Source organism: Coenobita brevimanus, chromosome 46 (assembly GCF_032717465.1).
Source record: "Coenobita brevimanus isolate Jiangsu-jjx chromosome 46, ASM3271746v2, whole genome shotgun sequence".
Taxonomy (NCBI): Eukaryota; Metazoa; Arthropoda; class Malacostraca; order Decapoda; family Coenobitidae; genus Coenobita; species Coenobita brevimanus.
The window spans coordinates 25670814-25693881 of record NC_136999.1 but is presented as its reverse complement, the minus strand read 5'-3'; the positions used below and the strand labels follow the sequence as shown (position 1 = coordinate 25693881).

Here is a 23068-nt window from a genome sequence, read left to right as displayed (position 1 = left end):
CTCCCTTATCAGTTTACTCTCATCTTCCGAAGTGGAGGTACGTCTGTTTCGTCTTGCTGACTTCAGGGACTTCTTCACCCCCGTGCAAAGGGCCCTGTGACCTTTACTCCCAACTAAACCTCGTGTGGAAAGAGGTAAAGGGCTGACTATTGATAAAAGAGTGACTATGATCTTTCTATTGAGTAAAACAGTGCAAGTGGAATTGTAAATAATGTGTAAATAATGTGTAAACAGCAAGTGAAAGTTATGAATGTAAATATACGTGAACAATGGAAAATAGTTTTATAAGTTACTTCAAGTGACAGTGCATAACACAGTGTAAATAAAATAGAAATGTAAATAACGTAAATAAAATAGAGAACGTAAATAGAAATGTAAATGAATGGTATTATAAAAATACGAGTATATACCCTAGGAGTAATGAAAGTGAAAGTTTCACTCTAGCATGTCTGAATACTATGAGTTATGAGAGTGAAGATGAAAGTGACATTCACTCTCAGTGCTAGTATACAGGACGAGAAAGTGAATGCTACGTATTTTACTGAAAGAAATTGAATCCCTACAGTGACAATAAACTATTACTACTGAAGGAAACTTATGGATAAAGACTGTAGATATATATAAGTGTTATATAGTAATAGAAATATAAAGTGTGAGGGGTTTTATGAATAATAAATGACAGAGTACCAAGAGCAAACTAGCACAAGTGCGACGGTCAGACGCGCTCATAATTTTCATTGCTTTCACAGTGTTTTTTTTTTTTTTTTGGAGTATGGATCCCAAACTACTTGATAATCATAGAGTAGTGTTTATAGTGTTAATATCTGGCTGTGGTAATCATATTACGGGTTGTCGGGAAGTGTAAAGTGGAGACTTCGTTACCCAAATTTAGAGGTCTCCACAAGTCCTACGGTAAATGACAAAGGCTCAACAAACATTCCAGGAGAAAGCTGAAGGTATGTGCCATAAGCATATATACAGTAATTTTAATATTCTGGGACTAATAACTGATTTTTGGCAAATATTTTTTGAGAGTCTGTTGGAACCCAAATAACCCCGCGGCACACGCAAAACATCGGTAAACATGCCCGCGGTGTAGGGGTTAACCTACCGCATCCCGGCAAATTTTTCACCAATTACCCCCCCCCAATCCTGGCAGATTTTCTAAAAGATTTTTTTTTTTTTTGGCTAAAACCTCCACTTTTAATGAGAAACATCAAAAATTCAGAAAGAAAATGCTGAAATGACTTTAGAAAGTACCTTCACCTAGGTATCGTGTTCTCTCAGGCCAGGCTCCAGAGAAAACATTTTCTCTGGGAGGGGTAACCATTCCAAACCATTCATAGTTGGTTAGATATTTAATTATTTGGCACGAATTTGTATGTCATACAAGAGCATATTGGTTTTCAGAGCATAAGATAGGCAATATAAGCATTGTTCACCCACCAAACACATCAACATATGGCACCTTTTTTACGATGTTACTGGCTCATCACTTCTGCTTCTTTATTCTTCTGGTTTGTTTCTTCCTTTGTCCTCCACCTCAGGAATCACTTTCGCTTTGAATTTCGTCACTGGAGAGACCGTGGTGTGACATGTCTTTACCGGCCACGTCACTGCTAACAGGTGAGTTGCCGAGAAAATGGCGTGCAGGGGGAGGGGGGTCAGGTGGTGCCAGGCATTATCCCTGCCTGGCGTTGGGTAGAGGCAGGTCTCCCACTTATGCCTACCAAAAATCACCCATGAAACTTGAAAAATGTGCAAATGATGGACCTCGCAATTGCAAAATGTTGGGCACGTTGTTAGGTGTCACTGTGACAAAACGTGGCAACGTATCCATACGTAATCGGAACACCTCGGGTTAAAATTTCTAGGACACTTCTAATTTTTTTTCTTTGATAATGGAGTTTCTTTCACTTCTTTACAGTCACTGGTGGCTCTTATCACCCACCCCTGCCTATGATATACCGAACTTTCTTATAAATGAATGGACATTATGCCACATACTGAACTTAACAGATAATGTTAGAGTTTGTTATAGAGACAAAAGGGGATTACATAACCGTGGGTTTCATAATAGCTTCAGCATTGTTTATGCCAAGATAACGGCTAAAATTGTCATATATGAAATAGTTTTCTTGAATATCTGTGTTTTCCCTATCATGGAGAGTATATTTCAGACAAATATGTGAAGTAAATCCTAATCCTGTTAATCGTTACCTGAACGTAGCATCGAGACGAATATTTATACCTGACTCCTGCTCTCAGGCAAGCTTTGCTCTGCCATCTTTATACTGATGACAGTTCTTTGCAGTACTGAGGCTTGAATTCAGCTACATCTCTTATTGTTCCACAGATAAATTATTGCTGTTCAACACCACTTTGCAGCCAGCCACGGCACCCATGACAATCCTCGCTTGGAGCAACAAAATGTATGTAGTAATTTTTAGTGGAGATGTAAAGATGTTACTAGTTTTTTGAGGGGTTCACTGTGAACGGCCAATTTATCTCCCTCGACCACTCCAGGTTCATGCTAAATCACACCAATATTATTGTCAATATATTAAGAAATGACTTGGCTCTTTAACTCAGCAATGGTTATTAGCGAGTCGATGTCTTTTAGCAATGATGGGCAGTCCACTGGTATGGAGATTCTTCTGGTCACAGTGGGCAGTATAATACCAGAGCAATCTACAGCTCTGGGATGTTTCCATTCTGATTACTTCTTCCACCCTGATGTGAATAAAATGAGGCTTCTTCCGTGCGAGTTCGGAGTTTCCATAACCACTTACATGAATTAAAACAACCGTTTAATATATCATGAAACTAACAACATAAGTGTAACTTCATAAGCTTAAGTTTATGTAAAAACTACAAACAAGTTCAATATTACTATTATTGACCTCATTCCATTTTCTCACTAGAAAGTAGCACGTCAGCAAATGCTAAATGATGAATTTCAATGCATGGAATTTTACTTTGATATATTCTATCTATCTATCTATCTATAGCCCGACGCCCTAATCCCGCAAAGGGTGGCCGCAGACAAAACGCTTCCAAGTCACTCTGTCACCCACCATTTGACTACCCTCCCCCCAACTCACCCCCCCCTCCCCCATATACCTCTCAACTCCATCCCTCCACCTCATCCTCGGTCTACCCCTCCCTCTCCCTCCCTCCACCTCACCTACATACACCTTCTTAGTCAGTCTTTCATTCTCCATTCTCTCCACATGTCCAAACCACCTCAGTGTATTTCTTTGATATATTACAACCATAATTATATTCCTTTTTGTAAATTGTATGTATTTTAATTACAGTTTGATTGTCAGTGACGTCACATGCAGAATGATTTTATTTAATGGTACTGACACGTATAGAAGGCCATTAACCAACACAATGATTGGCATTTCTTGGGTTTCAAACCACTTAGAACCATTAGCCCATCATTATATGGCCAAATCATCTGCTTCAATTTTACTACACTAACGAGGATGGTCAAGTGGTATGCAGTTACCGCGCACTCGCAGAACACTTCTCGATGGAGGGAATTTTGTCCACATTATCTTTCAACTCTGAATATCTTACTATCGGGTTTGTGCGGGAGTAAAACTAAACAGTGATAAATCATAAGTTATTGGCTTGCTCCTGGATGGAGACAGTCACCGTTCAAAAGCATGTTGAAAGAGAGAGAGAGAGAGAGAGAGAGAGAGAGAGAGAGAGAGAGAGAGAGAGACAGACAGACAGACAGACAGACAGACAGACAAACAGACAGAGAGAGAGATGTGGTAAGTGGAAGAACGTAAATGAATAAAGCTGGACATGGAAGAAGAGATGGTGTCTACAGAAGAATAAAGAAATGAACGAGAATGAAGACAGGTGAAAATCAGAAAGGAAGGAGAAAGAATGATTACAGAAGCTGTTGGGAAAGGAAGGAGACGGAGGGGCGGATGAGCATGAAACGGTGACAGTGTTTGAAACAGTTAAAAGTCGCTGGAATAGTTGAATACTGCCGAAAATAGGTGGAATTAGGCAAAAGTATTTAAAGAAATGAAATATTTAAACGTATTTGAAAGTAGCCTAATGAATGAAGATGAAAATAGATGAAGGTAGTTGAACACAGGTGAAGATAGCTGAAAATCGTTGAAAATGGAAGAAGTGGAAGAACAAGATGAGGCAGAGGAATACTGAAGGCAAAGTATAAAATAATGGAGTTTTCAAATGGTAGGTATTGACTGAGATGCCCAAATTTAGATAACTGTGGTAAGGAGGAGAATGAGGAAAAGAACGGTACTGAAGGGAAATGAAGTGCAAAATGGGAAAGATATAATGGGTGAAGAACGGCCATGCAGCTAAAGAAGGAGATGAATAAAAGGGATGACGAAAGAATGAAAAGGATAGAATGAAAATGGTTTAGGAAGGACAAGGAGTAAAGAACCGAAAATGGAAGAAGAAGAAGTGGAAGAAGACGAGGGAGAATGTGCTATGGGAGGAGGAGGAGAGGAACGAAGAAAAAAAGATGTAAAAAAAGATAAAGGAGGGGGGGGGTAGGGTTGCAGGAAAATAAGAGGAGGAACGGGACTGAGGGAAGAGTGAGAGCGTTTAATGGAGGAGAAAGAGACAAGAAAGGCGAAAGAAGGAGGATGAATGTGGAGGAAAATTCGATAAAAGAAGAAGGAAAGGAGGAACGCGAATGAATAAAGAGAAAGTATCTGGAGGGGAAAGAAGGAGATATTGAAAACTCAAAAGCAAGAGAGGCTTTTTGGTCGAAATGTACGTAGTTTCGGTGAGACAACTGGTAAAAATTTTTGGAGTTGTAGGAGTGCTGATGGAAATGTTGCTAGCTGTGGTAAGAATGTTGGTAATTATGGTAGGAATGTTGGTAAAAATGTTAGTAGGTGCAGTAAGAGTGTTGGTGGAATGTTGCTACCGGTAGTTGTGGTAGGAATGTTGGTAGTTGAAGGAGTATGTTGGTATAAATGGTGGCTGTTATGGTCCGAATGATAATAGAAATTCTGGTACATGTAGTAGGAATGTGCTCACAGATACTAGTAACTGTGGTAGGAATATTGGTAAAGATATTGGTAGTGTTGACATAAATGTTTGTGGTTGTGACGAAAATGATGGTGGCCGTGGGATGAAAGGGGAATGGACAACAATGAAGTCAGCTGAAAAACTGGGGAAAGGCAGGAAGCACTATGATCAATGCAGCTGAGATTTTAAGAAGTAGGAGAACAAGTAACTGGAAATGATAGGAGTAAATGAATAAAGCATTATAGGAGAAACTAAAAGCGCCTGAAAATAGTTACATTTAGTTGAAAACAGTTGATTATAGCATTTGATAATATTTGTAGCTGAAAGTATCTGAAACTATAGTAGCTTTAAGTGGCTTTAGATACCTAAAACTACAGTAGCTTTAAACAAGTAAAAGCAAGGGTAAGCATTTATAGAGCATTACATGATGGGATTTATTATGGAGTGAAAAAAAATCAGATAAAAAATGAAATGATACGATACGATTACTGAATGAACCCATTTTACCAAATGAGCACAATCTCCACTATGTTTCCTACCTTGCATTCATCCAGTAATAAATAACAGGATTGATCATACTGTTTGCCATAGCCAGCCAGTACAATGTGAGATAGACATGCTGGATATGTGCCGTGTCCAGTACCCGAGCGTCATGGAACGTGTACAGGAAGAAAGCTTGTTGGGGCAGCCAGCACACAGCGAACACCGCCACGATCACGATGAACATTTTGACGACCTTTTAACACCAGAGGGGAAGAGAGAATGCGTTGATTAAGGAAAAGGTCATTAAGGTATATATATAAGAGCTGATAATATTAAAGGAAATATCATTATAATCGGTTTGTTTTCACCTGATGGAATTGGGCCGTTTCCACTACTTCAATACTCTGTGGTATTTGGATAAAATTAAACACATCTTAGTTATGAGGAAGAAATGAGTGTCATTGCTAACAAGTCAAATCAACCCTACAATTTGACTGCACCTGGTCATCAACTGCTCTGAACTAGGTTATGGATCAGGTCAGAACAAGCGAGCAATAGTTATATAACTATCTAATAGGGCAACCAATATACCTCACCAACCGCAGCGAAACGATGAAGATTTGTACCATCTATGATGAACAGAGAAGGAACAAAAGAAACATCATGAACGGAGGAGGAAAAAATTATTTAGAGAAAGGTAGTTATAGCTAACGCGATAAATATATGCGTTATTAACAGAAAGTTTAATACGTTTCTGACCTTTATTTGCATCAGGAATAACAATGTACCACCAACTAATCACAGCGGTATTCTGGAGGTAGCTGATAAACTGGCGATAAAGAACTGAATTTCCCGCTTTACTAACCTTCAAGACAGCCTCTGACCATCTCCCTTTTGTGACATTTCACTGTTCCAGTAATACAAAGAGCCGTCCACCATACTTTGCCAGATATTTTCACCAAATGTTTAGGCCAAACTACATGCACATTAGATGACTCACTTTTTATTCAAAATTAACTAAGTATCGTCGGCCAACCCAAAGCCTCATAGTCCTTACAAGGTAAATGCGACGAAATACGATGGACTGGGCCTTTGTTGGCGCTCTGTCAATTTCTGTACCACTGTCAACCTTTCTTCAGTATTTTTCTCGGCTGAGAGCCTCCTCTGCTCCTCTAATCCCCGTGCTTTGAGACTCACTTGTCTGAGACCACTGATAATTAACCGTTCTCTGTATCGTCTTACTTTCTCTACAGTTATTTCACATCCAAAGCTGGTTGATGCGTGTATGTTAGCAGCAGCCTTACTTTCTTTCATGTTCCCGAGCTTGAATCGTCCAAACTATCTAATTCCTGCTAAGGCCATGCTGTCTGTATCCGACTAAATAAATCTGCGCTGTTTACTTTTTGTAATGTCTTCACTGATTGTCCAAAGTACTTTGCCTGTCTTCTAAAGTGGAACACATTCTCGCTCACTCTCCTTCCTCATATCTGTTCTCGGAGATGTCAAGGTTCACCACCACCTGTGACTCCTCTCCTTTTAGTGATTCACCTAGTGAACAAGCCTACATTTTTCCTCTGTTTACTGAATCATTCTCCCCCCCGGCGTGTGTGGTACTTTGGTGCTTCGGATTGGAAGGCCTTCAGGCAGTATACTTAGTGACTAATTCCTGAATGGTTATTTCTTCCATGTTCGAGCCATCTGAGTGTCCTTCGCGCATTACGGAGGTTATTCTCTAGGGCATAGAAGCATGCATTCTCTTCTCGTATCCTTTGGATAATAATAGCAATAAAATAATTCAGGATCAATCACACGTGTTCTAATGCTGTCCACGACGTATCCTAACCGTATCATTCTTGTTAACGCGAGATCATTTTATATAGCTCAGGAGTGGATAATGCACAGGAATATGAGAAGTAAATGGTCACCATAACACAGCTAATTTAATAAATATATCATAATAAATATTTAAAAATGTAAATAATAAGTTTTATCTACTTATTACCTTGTGAAAGATATATCTAAGTAGAATATTATAATAGTCTTAATGTAGCTAAGACTCAGAGTACAGTATAGAAATGAAAGCAACATTTGCGAATACCTACAGAAGAGTAACATTTTTATTAGACTGATAGGAATTTAGTTGAGCAGGGAAAAAATGTACTGCAGTGTTGAAAACCGTTTTTATTGTCTTATTTTTCGGTCGTCCCTCTGCCCCTTCTCCTCTGTCTCTTTGTTGGTGTGTCTGTCAGTCTGTTAGTAGAATTATGGAACACCTTGTGGATTGAACTGCACAAATTTGGAATAATAGTTCATTTTTTCCTCCCCCTCTTTCTTATTATCCTAATTCTAATGCTAATCCTAATCCTCCTCATCCAGCGTGGAAAATACAGTGCCGCCTCCCCCCCCCCCTTTGGAGATGGAAAAACACAAGGTGCAAATACGCAGACTGTTATTACAGTTTAACAAAAACAAATAAATGAAAGTGGTCACATAAAGATCGCAGTTTAATAAAACAAGGCTACCACTCACCCTCCTTTTAGAGCGTATACTGGCGACCTGTCTCTCGCTGAGCTCCCCTATCGTCCGGCTGCCCCACAGTTCACGGCCAATCAGGTAATAGCACACTAACATCACCAGCATCGGCAGGAGATAGGTGGTGATGAAGAACACGATGTTGTACCTGTGGGATAACAATGAGATAGACAGATAAACATAGACAGACAGAAACAGGTAGGAAGATAGATATATGGAGGGAAAGACAAAAAAAAATTAGATGCAAAGAAAATTGCATTTGTTTGTTTGTATGTTTGTGTGTGCAGTGAAGTTGAGGGTATTCACACACACACACACACACACACACACACACACACACACACACACACACACACACACACACACTGATATAAGAAACATGAAGGAGCGTTACGAAATTGCAACATCCTGGCCCTACTTCAAATCTAAAGTCTGAACAGTTGACTTAGTACTGTGATGTTGTCCATTGACCATCCCTTCCCAGATTCAAATGATTTTATTTTTATCTGACCTATACACTTTCCAATAAGTATGGTCGTGTTCAGACCAGATCTGTTTTCCATACCTTATCATTTGACCTCATTTTCTCCAAATCGACTGTCTTCATCCTTAGATGGCTGTCAGTTCTTCCACCAAGTTTGCTTTAAATCAACTCAAAATCGAACTTTGAGTATTCCCAAATTTGGAGTCCTGTATCCATGCGTCATCTTATACTCTTTCACGAAGGTTGTTCCAAATGTATACCGTACCCTGATTCCTTCCACAAATTTTGGTCTCAATCAGTTAACAGTGTTGAAGCTGAACGTACCATATTACTTTGACCTTTAACCTGTTTTTCTAAAAAATAACAGGTCAAAACCATGACTAATCCTCAACTCTTCCAGCAAGTTTTGTACGCGTAGATCAACACTGCATATTTTCGTTCACACACTGAAACAGATTGAATTTTGACCCTGTCTTGTGGCCCTAACCTCTGGCTGATCGTTCTCAAAATCAAATCCCTCTGTTTCTCTCGTACCCATTAGTCTTCCACCAAGTTTGACCTTCCTAGGTCAAAATTTGACCTAGCTCTGTGACCTTACCTATTGTCAATCCCTCGGCTGTTTATCTGTTGGAGTTATTTCGTTCACTGACTCATTCACACACACACACACACACACACACACACACACACACAGTACCTTTACGCACACGTGTTAATGATAAAAATACAACAACAACAACAACGACTACTACTACTACTACTACTGCTAATCATCATCATCATCATCATCATTATCATCATCATCATCATCGTTATAATAATAATAATAATAATAATAATAATAATAATAATAATCAACAGCATATTTCCATGGTAATGGTGGGTGTAAGGTAATGGTGGGTGGTTCTTTGAGTGATCCATTTGAAGTTAGGTCAGGAGTGATTCAAGGAGGAGTTCTTTCGCCATTGCTGTTTGTTTTGGTTATGGATTATGTTATGAAAAAGGTTGTAAGGAGAACAGGTGCAGGAATTAACTGGAAAGAAAATAAGAAGCTGATGGATTTGGACTATGCTGATGATATTGTCCTGATTTGTGGAAGTATTTACGAGATGCAGAGGGTGCTCGATTGCCTGGTGGAGGAAGGAGAAAAAGTGGGATTGGTAATAAATTCTGGAAAGACTGAAATTATTAATATGAACGTGGAAAACCATCGATTGTATGGTGAAGAATGTAGAAAACTTTAGATATCTGGGAACGATTGTATCATCTAATGGATCATTAAACAATGAAATTGTGGAGAGGATTAGACAGGCTTGGCGAGCTGTTTGAATGTTGAAATCTGTTTGGAATAATAATATGCTATCGGTACATACTAAAATGAAAATTTACATGTTCATGGTTAGACCAATTTTAATTAACGGGCATGAGTCATGGTACAGTACAATTACAACAGATCAGAAAGTATTAGGATTTGAGAATAAAATACTGAAAAGGGTTCTTGGGGTAAAGTGGCAAGACAGAGTTACAAATGAAAAAGTAAGGGCTATTACGAGAGTGGAACCAGTTTAATGAATATGTGAGACTGTCTCGCTGGAAGTGGCTGGGGCACATATACAGAAAAGAAGGCAGTTTAATACAGGATCTGCCAGAGTGAACTGCTAGAGGAAGAAGAGGTAGAGGTGGGCCGAGGAAAACTTGGTTTAGGACAGTGAAAAGAGAAGCAGGAGAGGAGTGTTGGTGGGACCTGAAGGAGATGACAAAAGACAAATATTGGTGGAGAGAGTTCATCGAGGCCCTATGCATCCCGTGGGGTGCCACAGGAAATGATTGATTGATTGATATTTCCATGGTACAAGAGGAATGCCGAATGATAATGTTACTCACATATGCTCGTGTGTTGAGGCGCTGGTGTGTCCGTCTGGCCACCTCAGTATACATCCTCTTCTGACTTCATCATCTTTGTACCTGAGAGGGAGACTGGGTTAGGTATGAATTGACTGTCATGATATTAGAGAAATTTACACCTTTGTGGTGGGTTGTGGCATCCATTATCCACTCACCTACTGTAGTGCTGCCTATTTTTTGCTTCACCATTTACTATTCTTTTCCCATGTTTGCCCTCCTCTTTGTCCCTATTTCTCCTATCCTTCCTGTCACTTCTTTTGAAACTCTTTTTCTCTTCAGATGGCTCTAGACGACATTTCCTAAACTAACCAGTAATACAAGTAAGTTATCGCGCCTTTCATCAGATCTGACGATGATATCTAACCTGTTTTAATTCAGTCAACGTCCAGGTGTAATCAGACTGGACAGCTGATTTCATTACTAGCCAAGGGAACTCATTCCTTCGTCATAACTAAGGTCCATCAAATTCCATGCAACCACGTCTGTTAAAGCTGTGGGAAATGATGAGGTTCAGTCACGTGAAAGCAAACCGAGTATGGTACATGTAACGTTCATCTTGCTTAAACATTCCTGAAGTCTAACTAACGTGACAGAAACAATGGTGAAGAATAACATGAAGAAACAATAGTGAAGAAATCTTGGCATGGCTGAGACAGCAGCAAGGATGGATAGTAAGGGTATTAAATAATCTACACATCACAATCTTCCCTGTGCCTTTTCGAGTTTCCTGTGAAACTCTCGGAAGAGAATCAGTAGTGGAGTGGATGCTGTGTTCAAACAAGCTGGGAGGGTTATAATAACCCTATCATTATACAACCGAAATATGTCACAAAAATTAATCTTAACTGAACCATACTTTAGCTTCTTTTGGAACTCGCGTGCCTAGTGCTGGAAAGGGACTCCATCTTGTGGTGGCACCTGTACATCTGGGCGATGGAGCTGCCCAGTCATGAGAAAGTCCCAGAACTTTCTTTCTGTCCTCAAAAAGGAAGATGGTGAAATTCAGGAGTGCTGCAACTTCAGCTGTAATCCACTGGGTTCAAGATCAGATGAACCTGGGGATTGGTTACACTACCATCACTACCACCACCATCAACAAATTACTACTACTACGACTACTACTACTACTAACTCACGTGACGGAAACAGTAGTGGAGTAGAGGAGGCATGGCAGGGCCAATAACATGGATGAGGCCCACACCACCACTATCACAATCCTTGCTGTGGTTTTGGACATTCGGGGTTCCAGAGGACGCACGATGGCTATGTATCTGCCAGACAAAGGGAAGAGTGGCGGTGCTGGATCAAAACTATGCAAAAAGCATCAGCCAAGGATTTAAAGGCTGAACCATTAATTGTTTCCATATACCCATCCATCCATCCATTGCCAGACGCCATGTATCCCAAACGGGGTGGTCAAGGGCTTAGAGTTAATTGTTTTACAGGGAGGGGCATTAATCCTCCACCAACCCCACTTGACACGTAGGGATGCCAACAGCATCTGCTGTTCCCAGGCGGTCACCCATCCAAGTACTAACCAGACCCAGCGTTCCTGTGGTTTCCATATACAATACGGGTAAATCTTTAACAATCAACTTACCTGTCTCCCTACCCGCGATATATATATATATATATATATATATATATATATAGATAGATAGATAGATAGATATAAATATATATATATATAGATAGATAGATAGATAGATAGATAGATATAGATATAGATATAGAATTTTATATATATATAGATAGATAGATAGATAGATAGATAGATATAGATTATATATATATATATATATATATATATATATATATATATATATATATATATATATTTATACAGTATATTTGTGTGTGTGTGTGTGTGTGTACGACTGTATATACGACAGTATAAGCAACGTTGGGTCTGGTTAGTACTTGGATGGGTGACCGCCTGGGAACACCAGATGCTGTTGGCATCCCTACGTGTCAAGTGGGGTTGGTGGAGGATTAGTGCCCCTCTCTGTAAAACAATTAACTCTAAGCCCTTGCTCACCCCGTCTGGGATACATGGCGTCTGGCAATGAATGAATGAATATGTGTGTGTGTGTGTGTGTGTGTGTGTGTGTGTGTGTGTGTGTGTACGACTAGAGAGAGAGAGAGAGAGATTGACAGATAGGTAGATAGATAGATAGATAGATATAGATACATATCATCATCCGAACCTCTTTCCCACCCTAGGCCAGGGTAAGGAGTAGCAACGTCCAGACAGCCCAAATTTGCCCAATTCCATTCACTCACCATTTACGGCCCCGGAATCCTTGCTCTATCTGATACCCAAAAAACAGTCAACACGTTCTGAAGCTTCACCTAAACGTATCCGACGGTTTTCTGTACCCAGAAAACCATTTACTACGCTGGGTGGTAACCATATAACCAGGGTTTTTGGCCGGGTTAACTGTGCCCCAGATTTCCATATCTGAAATTACTTAATCATGGTAAGATTATGTTGTTTTATATATATATATATATATATATATATATATATATATATATATATATATATATATATATAGATAGATAGATAGATAGATAAACAGATAGATAGGTAGGTAGGTGGATAGATAAATAGATAGATAGATATAGATATATTTATACAGTATATATATATATATATATATATATATATATATATATATATATATATATATATATATATATATATATATAATGTGTGTATGTATATATATGCACACAATAAGGCAGCTTTGTCGCGACGTTAAAAGTCAAGATACTTTGAATCATATTGATATCGTACATTGACTGTCGTGCTGATATCATTTTTCGCTAGCACCGAAAGTAAATACGATATTGACTTTGGGTCAAGACTGGTCAAGATTAGTCAATGTTGTTCCTAAGGTATTTTGACTCATCGTGACTTGATACTGACCTCTCTGTTTTGTAAACACACTGGCGTTTCGATTACCTAAATGAAATATAGAGGCTTCAGTGGTGAAACAAAACAGTTCTGCGGAGACAACCTTCTTCAGCTTCGTAAACAAATGGATCGTTGTGTCCATCCCAGGTTTGAGTGCGGCGGAGTGTCTCCGCATTGAGTGGTACAAACTGGGGTGGTGCGGTCCTTTGTGTCTTGCCCTATCATTGCCTTAACATCCAGCAGTGAAGAGGCAAGAGGAACAGAGATTACTGTAGAAGTGGCCCTAAACCTTAGCAGGAAGCACGGAAAATAGGGAGTGTCCATGTGAAGGTCAGAGACAGAACAATGAAGAGCAGTCAGACTTAGTAAACTGAGTGTACAGTTTCTGGCCATTACTCCTGTGGTTCCTGTGGTTGAGGTTCGGCACATTAGTCCCCAGCCACACTGGTGTGCCTCCGTTGCGTTTCGGTTGCTTGTTGCCGGATGCTGTTGCCCTCCGCCACTTGATGATAGTGGGGGAGACATGGCTGGTCCGGTATTGTTGCTAAGAATTTATCCAAAGCCTTCTTGAATGATGTCAGTGTGTGTTTTGTGTCTCTGATGGACTGGGGAAGGCAGTTGTAGAGCCTTGGTCCGTTCACGATAATTAATCCTTCTATCTGTGTCTGTGTTCGTCGCTGCGTCCTTTTTATTGGCGGTACTCTGCATAAAGTTCCCTTTCCTGAGTTGTAGTGCGTTGTGATAAGATTTTCTCCGTTGTAATTTAGGTTAGGGACAATATCATTGATGATTTTCCAAATATATATGATGATATAACTTTCTCTCTATCTTTCTAAGGAGTACAGCTTCAGATGCTTCAAGCTCTGCCAATAGTCCATTGCATTAGTGCCATGAATTTTAGATGTGAATGTTCTCTGCAATGCTTCAATTTTTCTAATCTGCCCGATGGTAACAGGGTTCCACAACTGGCTGCAATATTCGATGATGGGTAAAACCATTGCTCTATACAGAGTCAGCATCGCATCTGGTTCCCGAGTCTTGAATGTACGGAGAATCCAACTTATCCGTTGTCTTGTCTTAGAGACCGTTTCGTCTATTTGTAGTTCAAATCTGGCATCGTTACTCATAATGATTCCTAAATCTTGTGTATTCATGTGACAGCTAATGGTCTCGTTTTGTGGGGTTCTGTACTCGTAGCTGATCACTTCAGCTTTCGGGTGTCGGTATCGAATTTTCTCAAATTTGCTGGTGTTAAATTCCATGCTGTTGTTCTTCGCCCATTTAAACATCGACTTAAGGTTTTCTTGCATTTTAGTACAGTGTTGTTCATTCGATATTTTGGCTAACAGTCTAGTGTCATCCGCGAATGAACTTGCTCTGCAGTATTTCATATCCTGGTCTATATCAATGACATATGAGGAAAAGCACGGGGCCTACAGCAGAGCCCTGTACCACTCCACTGAGCACTTCAGTACTCTGAGACTGATCTTCCTCCACGATTACTGACTGGCTTCTGTCACTGAAAAAATTATTAAACCATTCCAGTATCTTTCCTTGGATCCCCATTCGGTAGAGCTTGCTTAGCAATGTTTGCTGATTCACTTTATCAAATGCCTTGGAGAAATCCAGGTAAATAACATCCACTCCATGTTCAAATTCTAGATTCCTCAGTATTTCAATGTGATGTTGTAAGAGTTGTGAAAGATACGACCGGCCTTGTAGAAATCGGTGTTGCTGATTGTTATAAAGTGAATTGTTCTCCATAATCGGCGATAACTCTTTAACTATAATCCTTTCAAATGTTTTTATAAAGTGACGTTAAGCCCACTGGTCTAATTCTTCGAGTGCAGTCTGTTACCTCCTTTATATATAGGTGAGATGATGCCATGTTTGAGTATAAGAGGTATTTCTCCCGTGTCTAGAGACCGACTTCAGAGCAGCATGGTAGTGAGATAGCACCCGCACACTTCTTCAGCTGAATAGCAGATATGTTATCAGGGCCCGCTGCCGCATACATGCTGATTTCTGAAATGGCCTGCTCAGTGTCCGACCGGTCGAAATCAATGTTCCTTAGTGTATTATCATTACCCCTCTCCTCCTGTTCGTTTGATTCTTTGGCTTGGTCACTGTGACTGAACACAGACTTATATTGATCATTCAGGGCATCAGCTATCTGTTTCTGCTCAGTGATTAGCTCTCCATTGACTTCTAAAGGGGCAACTTTGCTTTGAAATTTGGCCTTTGATTTTGCATAGCGAAAAGAGTATTTGGGGTTCTGTTTGATGACTGAAATTGCTTGTTGCACTGCTAATCGTACTCCTTTAATAAAATTATATAAGTATTCACAGCCTACTGTTATTTTCGCATGCCTCGGGTAAGATCGGGTATGGTCGTGCATACTGACATTGGTGGTACCCTGGACGTCCACTTTTCCCTGTGGGAAAAGATCCCCGCAGTCCCATTTTACCCATTGAACCTGTTTCTTCTTCAGCCCAAATCACCAGGGATATATCCTCTCTTAGGCCCTAGTGCAGAGGAGTACAAAGGAAAGCAAACGTCATCAGACCACCCCGTTTGTGGCTGTTTGGTATAGGGAATGTTAAACTAAGAAAACTATTCGATCATCTAAATATAAGGATAAAAGAACAGGCAGGCTTCCCTCCACCCACCAAAGCCTCGTGCTGAAGCAGGTAGGAAATAGTGAGAGAAACTGCCATGTAGCACAGAAAAGCTGGCTCTGAAAATTCGTAGGACAGAGGGAAAGGAAATTTTATTATATACTGTCTACCAGAAAAGGAAAGCAACATTGTCAACAATATTCATCGATGTTGTTCTGTAGGCTGTATCGTCCAGGCTCTGAAGAAAAAAGAAAAAATACAGTTATGTACACTGCGGAAATGTATTATTCAGGAATGAACATACTTACCTTAGGGTTAGAAGACAGATACTATATATTTAATCATTTTTTAAAGGTCAGTACTGTATCACAGTTTACTACATTCTAGGGCAGTTTGTTACTACATTCTAGGGCAGTTTGTTCCATATATTTACAGCTCTATTACATAAAAAATGCTTAACTTCGTGTGACTGAAATCGTGTGAAAATAATTTTATGCCCAATACCTCTAGTCTATTTTGAGTGATCATCTATGAAGTATTTATTATTAGTTATATTATTGTGTCCATTGAATATTTTGAATGTTTGAATTAAATCTCCATGTAAACTGCGTTTAGTTAAGGTAAAGAGATTCAAGAATTCTAAACACTCCTTGTCTGGTGGTTTATTTCTTACAGTAGGTATCACCTTTGTCACCCTTCACTGTACTTGTTCGTCTCATTAACTCTCCTCCACTTACTGGCTTCCTTCAACCTCTGTCTCTTCGCCACACTGTTGCATCTTTATCTCTTTTCTATCGTTACTTCAATGGTCACTGCTCCTTTGAACTGTCTGCTTGCATCCCTCCACCTCTACGACGGGTGCGTAGGACCCGTCTAGCAACAAACTCTCATCCCCTTTCTGTCCAGCTCTCTAATGCAAGAGTTAACCATTACTCCCAGTCCTTCATTTATGCAACAGATCACCTCTGGAACTGTTTTCCTGTGGCTGTATTTCCTACTCCTATGATCTCCAGTCTTTCAAACGCTGTGTGTCCAGGCATCTCGAAATGAACGGATCTTGAATTTGGCTCTCTTTTGTATTGTTTTTTGTTTTTCTTGGAAGGAACGGTTTGCGGGCTCCTGGTCTTTGGTTCCTTCTTTCTTGCATTAAACAAAAAAAAAAGTTTCTCCTTATCTCTTTTATAATATGGTGGCCATAACTGAACTCAATCCTCCAAGTGTGGGCGCATTAAGTTTTTATACAAATTGAGGACGAATTTTCATATTTATGCTCGATCTCTCTACCTATGAATGCTCGAACGCTCTACCTATGAAACCAATCAGTTTATTGGCTTTTTCAGACTGTCTCTTTACGCTGTTTACTTGGTTTGTCATTTGTTATTTTAATTCCTATGTGTTTTTCATGGTTTACACTTTAAGCTGAACATTATTCATGTTAAAAACTGCCTTTACAATCCTAATTCCAATGTTTAGCACTTCACATTCAAGTCTGTTGTTATGACTGGGCACAAGTAAACAGTTGATCAAGAGATCCCTGAATTGCCTGCCTCTACGGTGCTGCGTCTGCTCTGTTACCTAAGGAGTGTCCATGTGAAGGACAGAGACAGAACAATGAAAAGCAGTCAGACTTAGTAAACTGAGTGTATAATTTCTGGTCATCACCAAATTTAGAGATCTTACAAACTAATCCTTCGCCAGTGTCATTTATGTATATTTCAGAAAGAACAGGACGTAACACTGAACTCTGTGGCACTACACTCAGGCTGGAAAGACATTACACTTTCCAGCCTGAGTCTTTTCCATTTATTACAGCTCCTTGTTTTCGTCCACTAAGCCAATCTTTTCCCAAACATACCGCCACTGAAACCATGTATCTTTAGCTTCTGAAGGAGTCTTTTGTGTGTAATTTTATCAAAATCCTTCTGAAAATCGATAAAGACCACGTCAACTAATTTAGTTTCATCGTACATGTTCAGTATTTCATTGAAGAAGTCAAGCAAATTCGTGATGCAAAAGCGATTATTCTGAATACCATGTTGCGAATCTTTGATGAGAATATTTGTTTCTGTATGTTTCACAAACTTGTCTCTGATAATAGTTCCAAGCAATTTACCAACCAACAATGTTAAACTAATTGGGTAGTAGGTATCTGGTTGCACTTTGTTGCCTTTGTTGAATATTGGGGTTACATTTGCAAACTTCCGTTAGTGTGGTACCTTACTGATCTTTGGTGATAAGTTAAAAAGGTGCAGATAAAGGCCTTAATAATTGGCTCTGTAGTTCTTTTAATACATGTAGGAATATTTTGTTTCATCTCGGTGTTTTATTATCTTTCAGTTTACTGATTGCAAGTTGTACATCGCTTTCACAAACTTCATATTATTGATTATGTTACTTTCTTCTATAGGAACTGGGGTAACTGCAGGAACCTGATGCGTATTTTGTCTTAAATACTGACGTGGGGAAAGTATCCTCAATAGCAGTGAGGTAATATATTATTTTGCACCACGGGCCGGCCTCTGGACCATATTTTTCGAATTCTGAAAATTGATTTCTTTCCTTACTGATGTGAAGACAATCGTCTGGCACACCTGGCAATGTGTTGTTTAGCTTCACAAACCCATCCTGTGATTCACTACGAATCACCGAAAAAATATTAAAATTGCCACGCAAATGCCAATAACATGTAAACCACTGGGTAAAAAACATGCCAGATGAACTGACGGCCGAAGTGCTTGGGATGGTACAGTTGTGTGAACATACCATTGACCTTTGTTCCTTTCCCATAATTGTTTCATTTTTAAAAATAGATCACTCTACTTCTACGCCCCCAGCACTGTAGGGCTGGCGTTTATTGAAGTGTTAAGATTTTTTTGCCATATTAGTTTTGTCATCAGTATGTTTTCAGTTATCTGTGATTAAGGGTTCAGTTGCTGGAGTTATTACTTTTTGCATCTGACATAACTCAAAAATTCTTTGGGATATGATTTACTTATAGTGTCAATTTGTTCCTCAAGGCTTTTCTTATTACGTTTAATATTTTTTCTTTCGTTTTCCATCAAAGAACATCACATTCGTTCTTATTCCTTTGCTACCTTGTGGTATTAGAATTATTCTATGCAAGATTATTTGCTAGTAGACGATGTTTAATACTGGAGTTTCGTCTTTGGGGTTTAGATTTTTTAGCAGATCTTCTGTTGCACACTGAAATATATACCTTGACTGCTTTGTTAAGAATATCTGTAAACAATATCCATGCATCACTGATAGGTAACGTTTCGACGATGAGATGCCAATTACTGGCACCTACAATTGCCTGTAATTTACTAAAATTAGCCCTCATATAATTGGGCACTTTCATATAACTGTCCTTGACAGTGTCTTCACAGAATTTTAGGTTAATTGTAGCTATATGATAATCGCTTGCACTTAATTCTTCTCCTATAAAAACGTTACCCACTAAATTTTCTGATGTGGCAAGGACGAGATCCAAGATTTTACCTCCACATGTTCGATAATTTACAGACTGATATAATGAACTTTCCTGTAAGTTAATCATCATCATCATCATCATCATCATCATCACCCGGACCTCCTTTCCCACTCTAGGGCAGGGTGAGGAGTAGCAATGTCCAGACAGACCAAATTTGCCCAATCTAATGGGCCACGCTTCCATTCACTCATCATTCAAGTCCCCAGAATCGTGGCTCTATCGGCTACGCCAAAAACATTCACCACGTTCTGTAGCTTCACATAAACGTATCCGATAGAGTAAAGTTAGTAATTAGGTTTATCCCTGTGTGAACGGACTGAGCTTCTCCCCATTTAGGAACTGGTTAATCAAAATCGCCAATTATTACAGTGCATTGCAAACAAGAGATTTTGATTTGATTGTAAATTTCATTATCAGTGTTGAGTGACTGTCCAGGTGCACGATAAGTGTGGTTCTCTGACGAAATTCATTTCTAAATTGAAGGTAAATATTGTCGATGTTTTCAGTAGATGTCTTGGTAGTTATGACTTGATGGAATCTTGATTTATTATATAATAACACACTGCCCTCTGGTTTATCCTTCCTTTCACTGCTGAAAATTTGATAACCTGGTAAAATAACTCCAGTAAAAAATCTCTTTGCTCAGTAATTATCCACGATTCTGTTAAACCAATTACATCATGATCTTCACAAAGAAACGAGCTTCTAAATCTGAATATTTATTATGCAGACTACGCCACTGACAAGAAAAGCCTTAATATATTTTCCTTTCTGAAGCGGGGAGCTTACGTTACCTATAGTTTTATCAGCTCCTTTGATATCGACATTGGTTGGTACGTTCACCTCCCATAATGACTATTTTTCTCCAGGAAAATAATGTACAGCATCAATAAGCAAATGATCGAAACGGGCTGAACAAAATGCGTTCAAATGTAGTTCATTGTTTGAAAATAGCTTAGTCAGTCATAAGAAAACAGCGTTCGCCACTCGCAGAAGTGATTCCATGTGTAAGAGAACTCCAGGCAAGCAAAGTGATTTCACCATGTTATTTATACTGAATGGTTTACTGAAGAAGAAATTCCCTGCACCGATCCCTGGGAGTAGGCGTGAAATTAAAACGTTAGTTTTCTCCTTGTAAGGCCAGATCATCTCTCTGTTTTCGCCTTCAGCTCTTCTGATCGAGTTCATGTGGCATCTTTGGTACGATATCAGTAACAATAAGTCCATTATTTGCTATGTTCGCTTAAACGGCATCGATGGCCTTTATTACAACATCTAATCCTGCACGTGGAATACAAAAGTGCTTTAGTCAGAGGGTGCACTGACGCAAAATTGTACCAACTGACCACGGATGACGGAGTATACTACAACCCGTGCCTCACGAGGCTCCTCTGTTTCTTCCAGGATCCTAAATTTATTGTAAATAGTCATTGAAATGATGCTCATTTTTCTTGTTAACGTTGCATCATTCCTCACTGACAGGAACTCATCCTGTAAGGTGGGGGGGGGGGGATTTTACTGCAGTGGGAGGGCAGTGGTCAACAGTACTGTCACCCTGGACTGCGCCACTTGTTGGCCAGTCAGTGATGCTCCCCTCCACACTGTGGCTGATAAATTCCTCCAGCACATCAACGTTTGGGGTAAGACTGTTTATTTTGTTTGTTGCCTCGGTCAGTTTGTCTATGAGGTTTCGACGTAATTTGCACATTCTGCAAACAAAAGAGTGGCCCATATAAAAGGATCCAGTGAAACTGCCAGAGCAGGCTACACAATTAATGTTCAGGGACATTCTGAAATTCAAAGTAACTTTGAAAATTTTTCAGACAAAGCTTCAAATATTATTGACTGTCACCTGGAGGAGATGATGGGACAAGCTGCAGTTTGTTTTACAATATGTACTAGCAAAATAATTACAATTTGTATAGTAGGTACAGTTGAAGGTTTTGCTGCTGTTAAACTGTACAGAAATCGCTACCTTATTGGTCAGCAGTGTATCTGCAAAGGACATGTTATTAATTTATTAATAATCTGATAGAATGAAAGGAATGCTGATCGTTATCTAGGGTGATAAAAAATATTTATATACTATCACCTGAAATATAACAACAATGAAAAGCCACAACACAAACACGATGTAAGAGTTTCTTCTTATTATAACAGATAAATATCCATGCATCCATCCATCATCCAATCCATCATTGACCCAAGACGAGCGTAGGAGCCCGGGGCTAGACAAGTTGGTGCTGACAAATAAGATGAGAGTGACCAACCTTACTCATCCCTGAGTGGCATTACGTGAGCAATAAACCCCAACCATCCGTTGGATATAAACTTTCACCAGCTCAATCCGATTGTAGCACCGTAATTACCCACTAAACCACCAGGCACAAAAATTTGGCTATATGATTACCACCCTGCGTAGTAAATGGTTTCCTGGTGTACAGGAAACCATTTGGCTTGTCACTCGGTGTTAAGTCACCCACAGGCAGAAGGAAGAGGAAAGAATGAAGGAAAGAAAGACAGAAGAGGGAGCGTAAAGTCACCCGTAGGCAGAAGAACGAGGAAAGAATGAAGGAAAGACAGATGAGGATGGAAGGAAAGAAGGATGGAGGAGAGGAAAGAGCAGACACCCAAGAGCAGCACTACATCGAGTGAGTGGATGGTAAGCGCCTCACCTACCACCTACACATAAATATAATATATATATATATATATATATATATATATATATATATATATATATATATATATATATATATATATCATCATCATCAGCAGCAGCAGCAGCCGTTTGAGTATCCACTGCAGGACCGGCCTATCCCGATCGAAGTCGGGACGATACAGCCAATGTATCTCTACCAAGTGGCTTAGGCTGTCTAGTAGAGATTGTAGGTAGGGTGAGAAGTGCTTGTAAGTGTAATTGTAGTGTTGGAGTGGCTCTGGATGTGTGTGTGGTCTGTGAACCAAGTGTAATCGGCCCGCGCAAGCCGACTGGGTGCAAGCATACTTTACAGTAAGCGACACTGGTTCAACCACAGCACCCCTAGTGTCCGCCAATGCAGAACGTGGCCGGATGAACACTCCCAAAGTTTATTACCCTTGCGGGGCGCGAACCCTGGTCCACCCGTGTACGAAACGCACACTCTACCACTGTACCACAATATATATATATATATATATATATATATATCTATATATATATATATATATATATATATATTATATATATATATATATATATATATATATATATATATATATATATATATATATATATATATATATATATATATATATATATATATATATATTTTATGCCAGGAAGAAGGAACCAAAGGCCATGAACCCGCAATAACAGTTCCCTCCAAGAGAAAAACAAAATACAATAGAGAGCCAAATTCAAGATCCATTCATTTTGAGATGCCTGGACACACTGCATTTGAAAGACTGGAGATCATAGGCAGCAGGAAATACAGACAGAGGGAGACAGTTCCAGAGTTGACCTGTTGCATAAATGAAAGACTGCAAGTAATGGTTAACACTTGCATTTGAGAGTTGGACAGAAAAGGGATGAGAGTTTGCTGCCAGACGGGTGCTAC

The 23068-nt window shown here is 39.5% G+C and overlaps 1 protein-coding gene across 1 annotated transcript in view; it reads right to left on the bottom strand.

Moving 5' to 3' along the window:
- The window catches only part of LOC145398675 (tachykinin-like peptides receptor 86C), a 364809-nt gene that overhangs the window by 51539 nt on the left and 290202 nt on the right, over nt 1–23068 (bottom strand). Inside the window, exons 4-7 of the mRNA XM_080271480.1 lie at nt 11575–11709; nt 10418–10498; nt 8047–8197; nt 5574–5770 (exon numbers count right to left, since the gene is read on the bottom strand). Of these exons, the coding sequence (XP_080127606.1) occupies nt 5574–5770; nt 8047–8197; nt 10418–10498; nt 11575–11709 (564 nt within the window). The remainder of the gene's footprint in view (nt 1–5573; nt 5771–8046; nt 8198–10417; nt 10499–11574; nt 11710–23068) is intronic.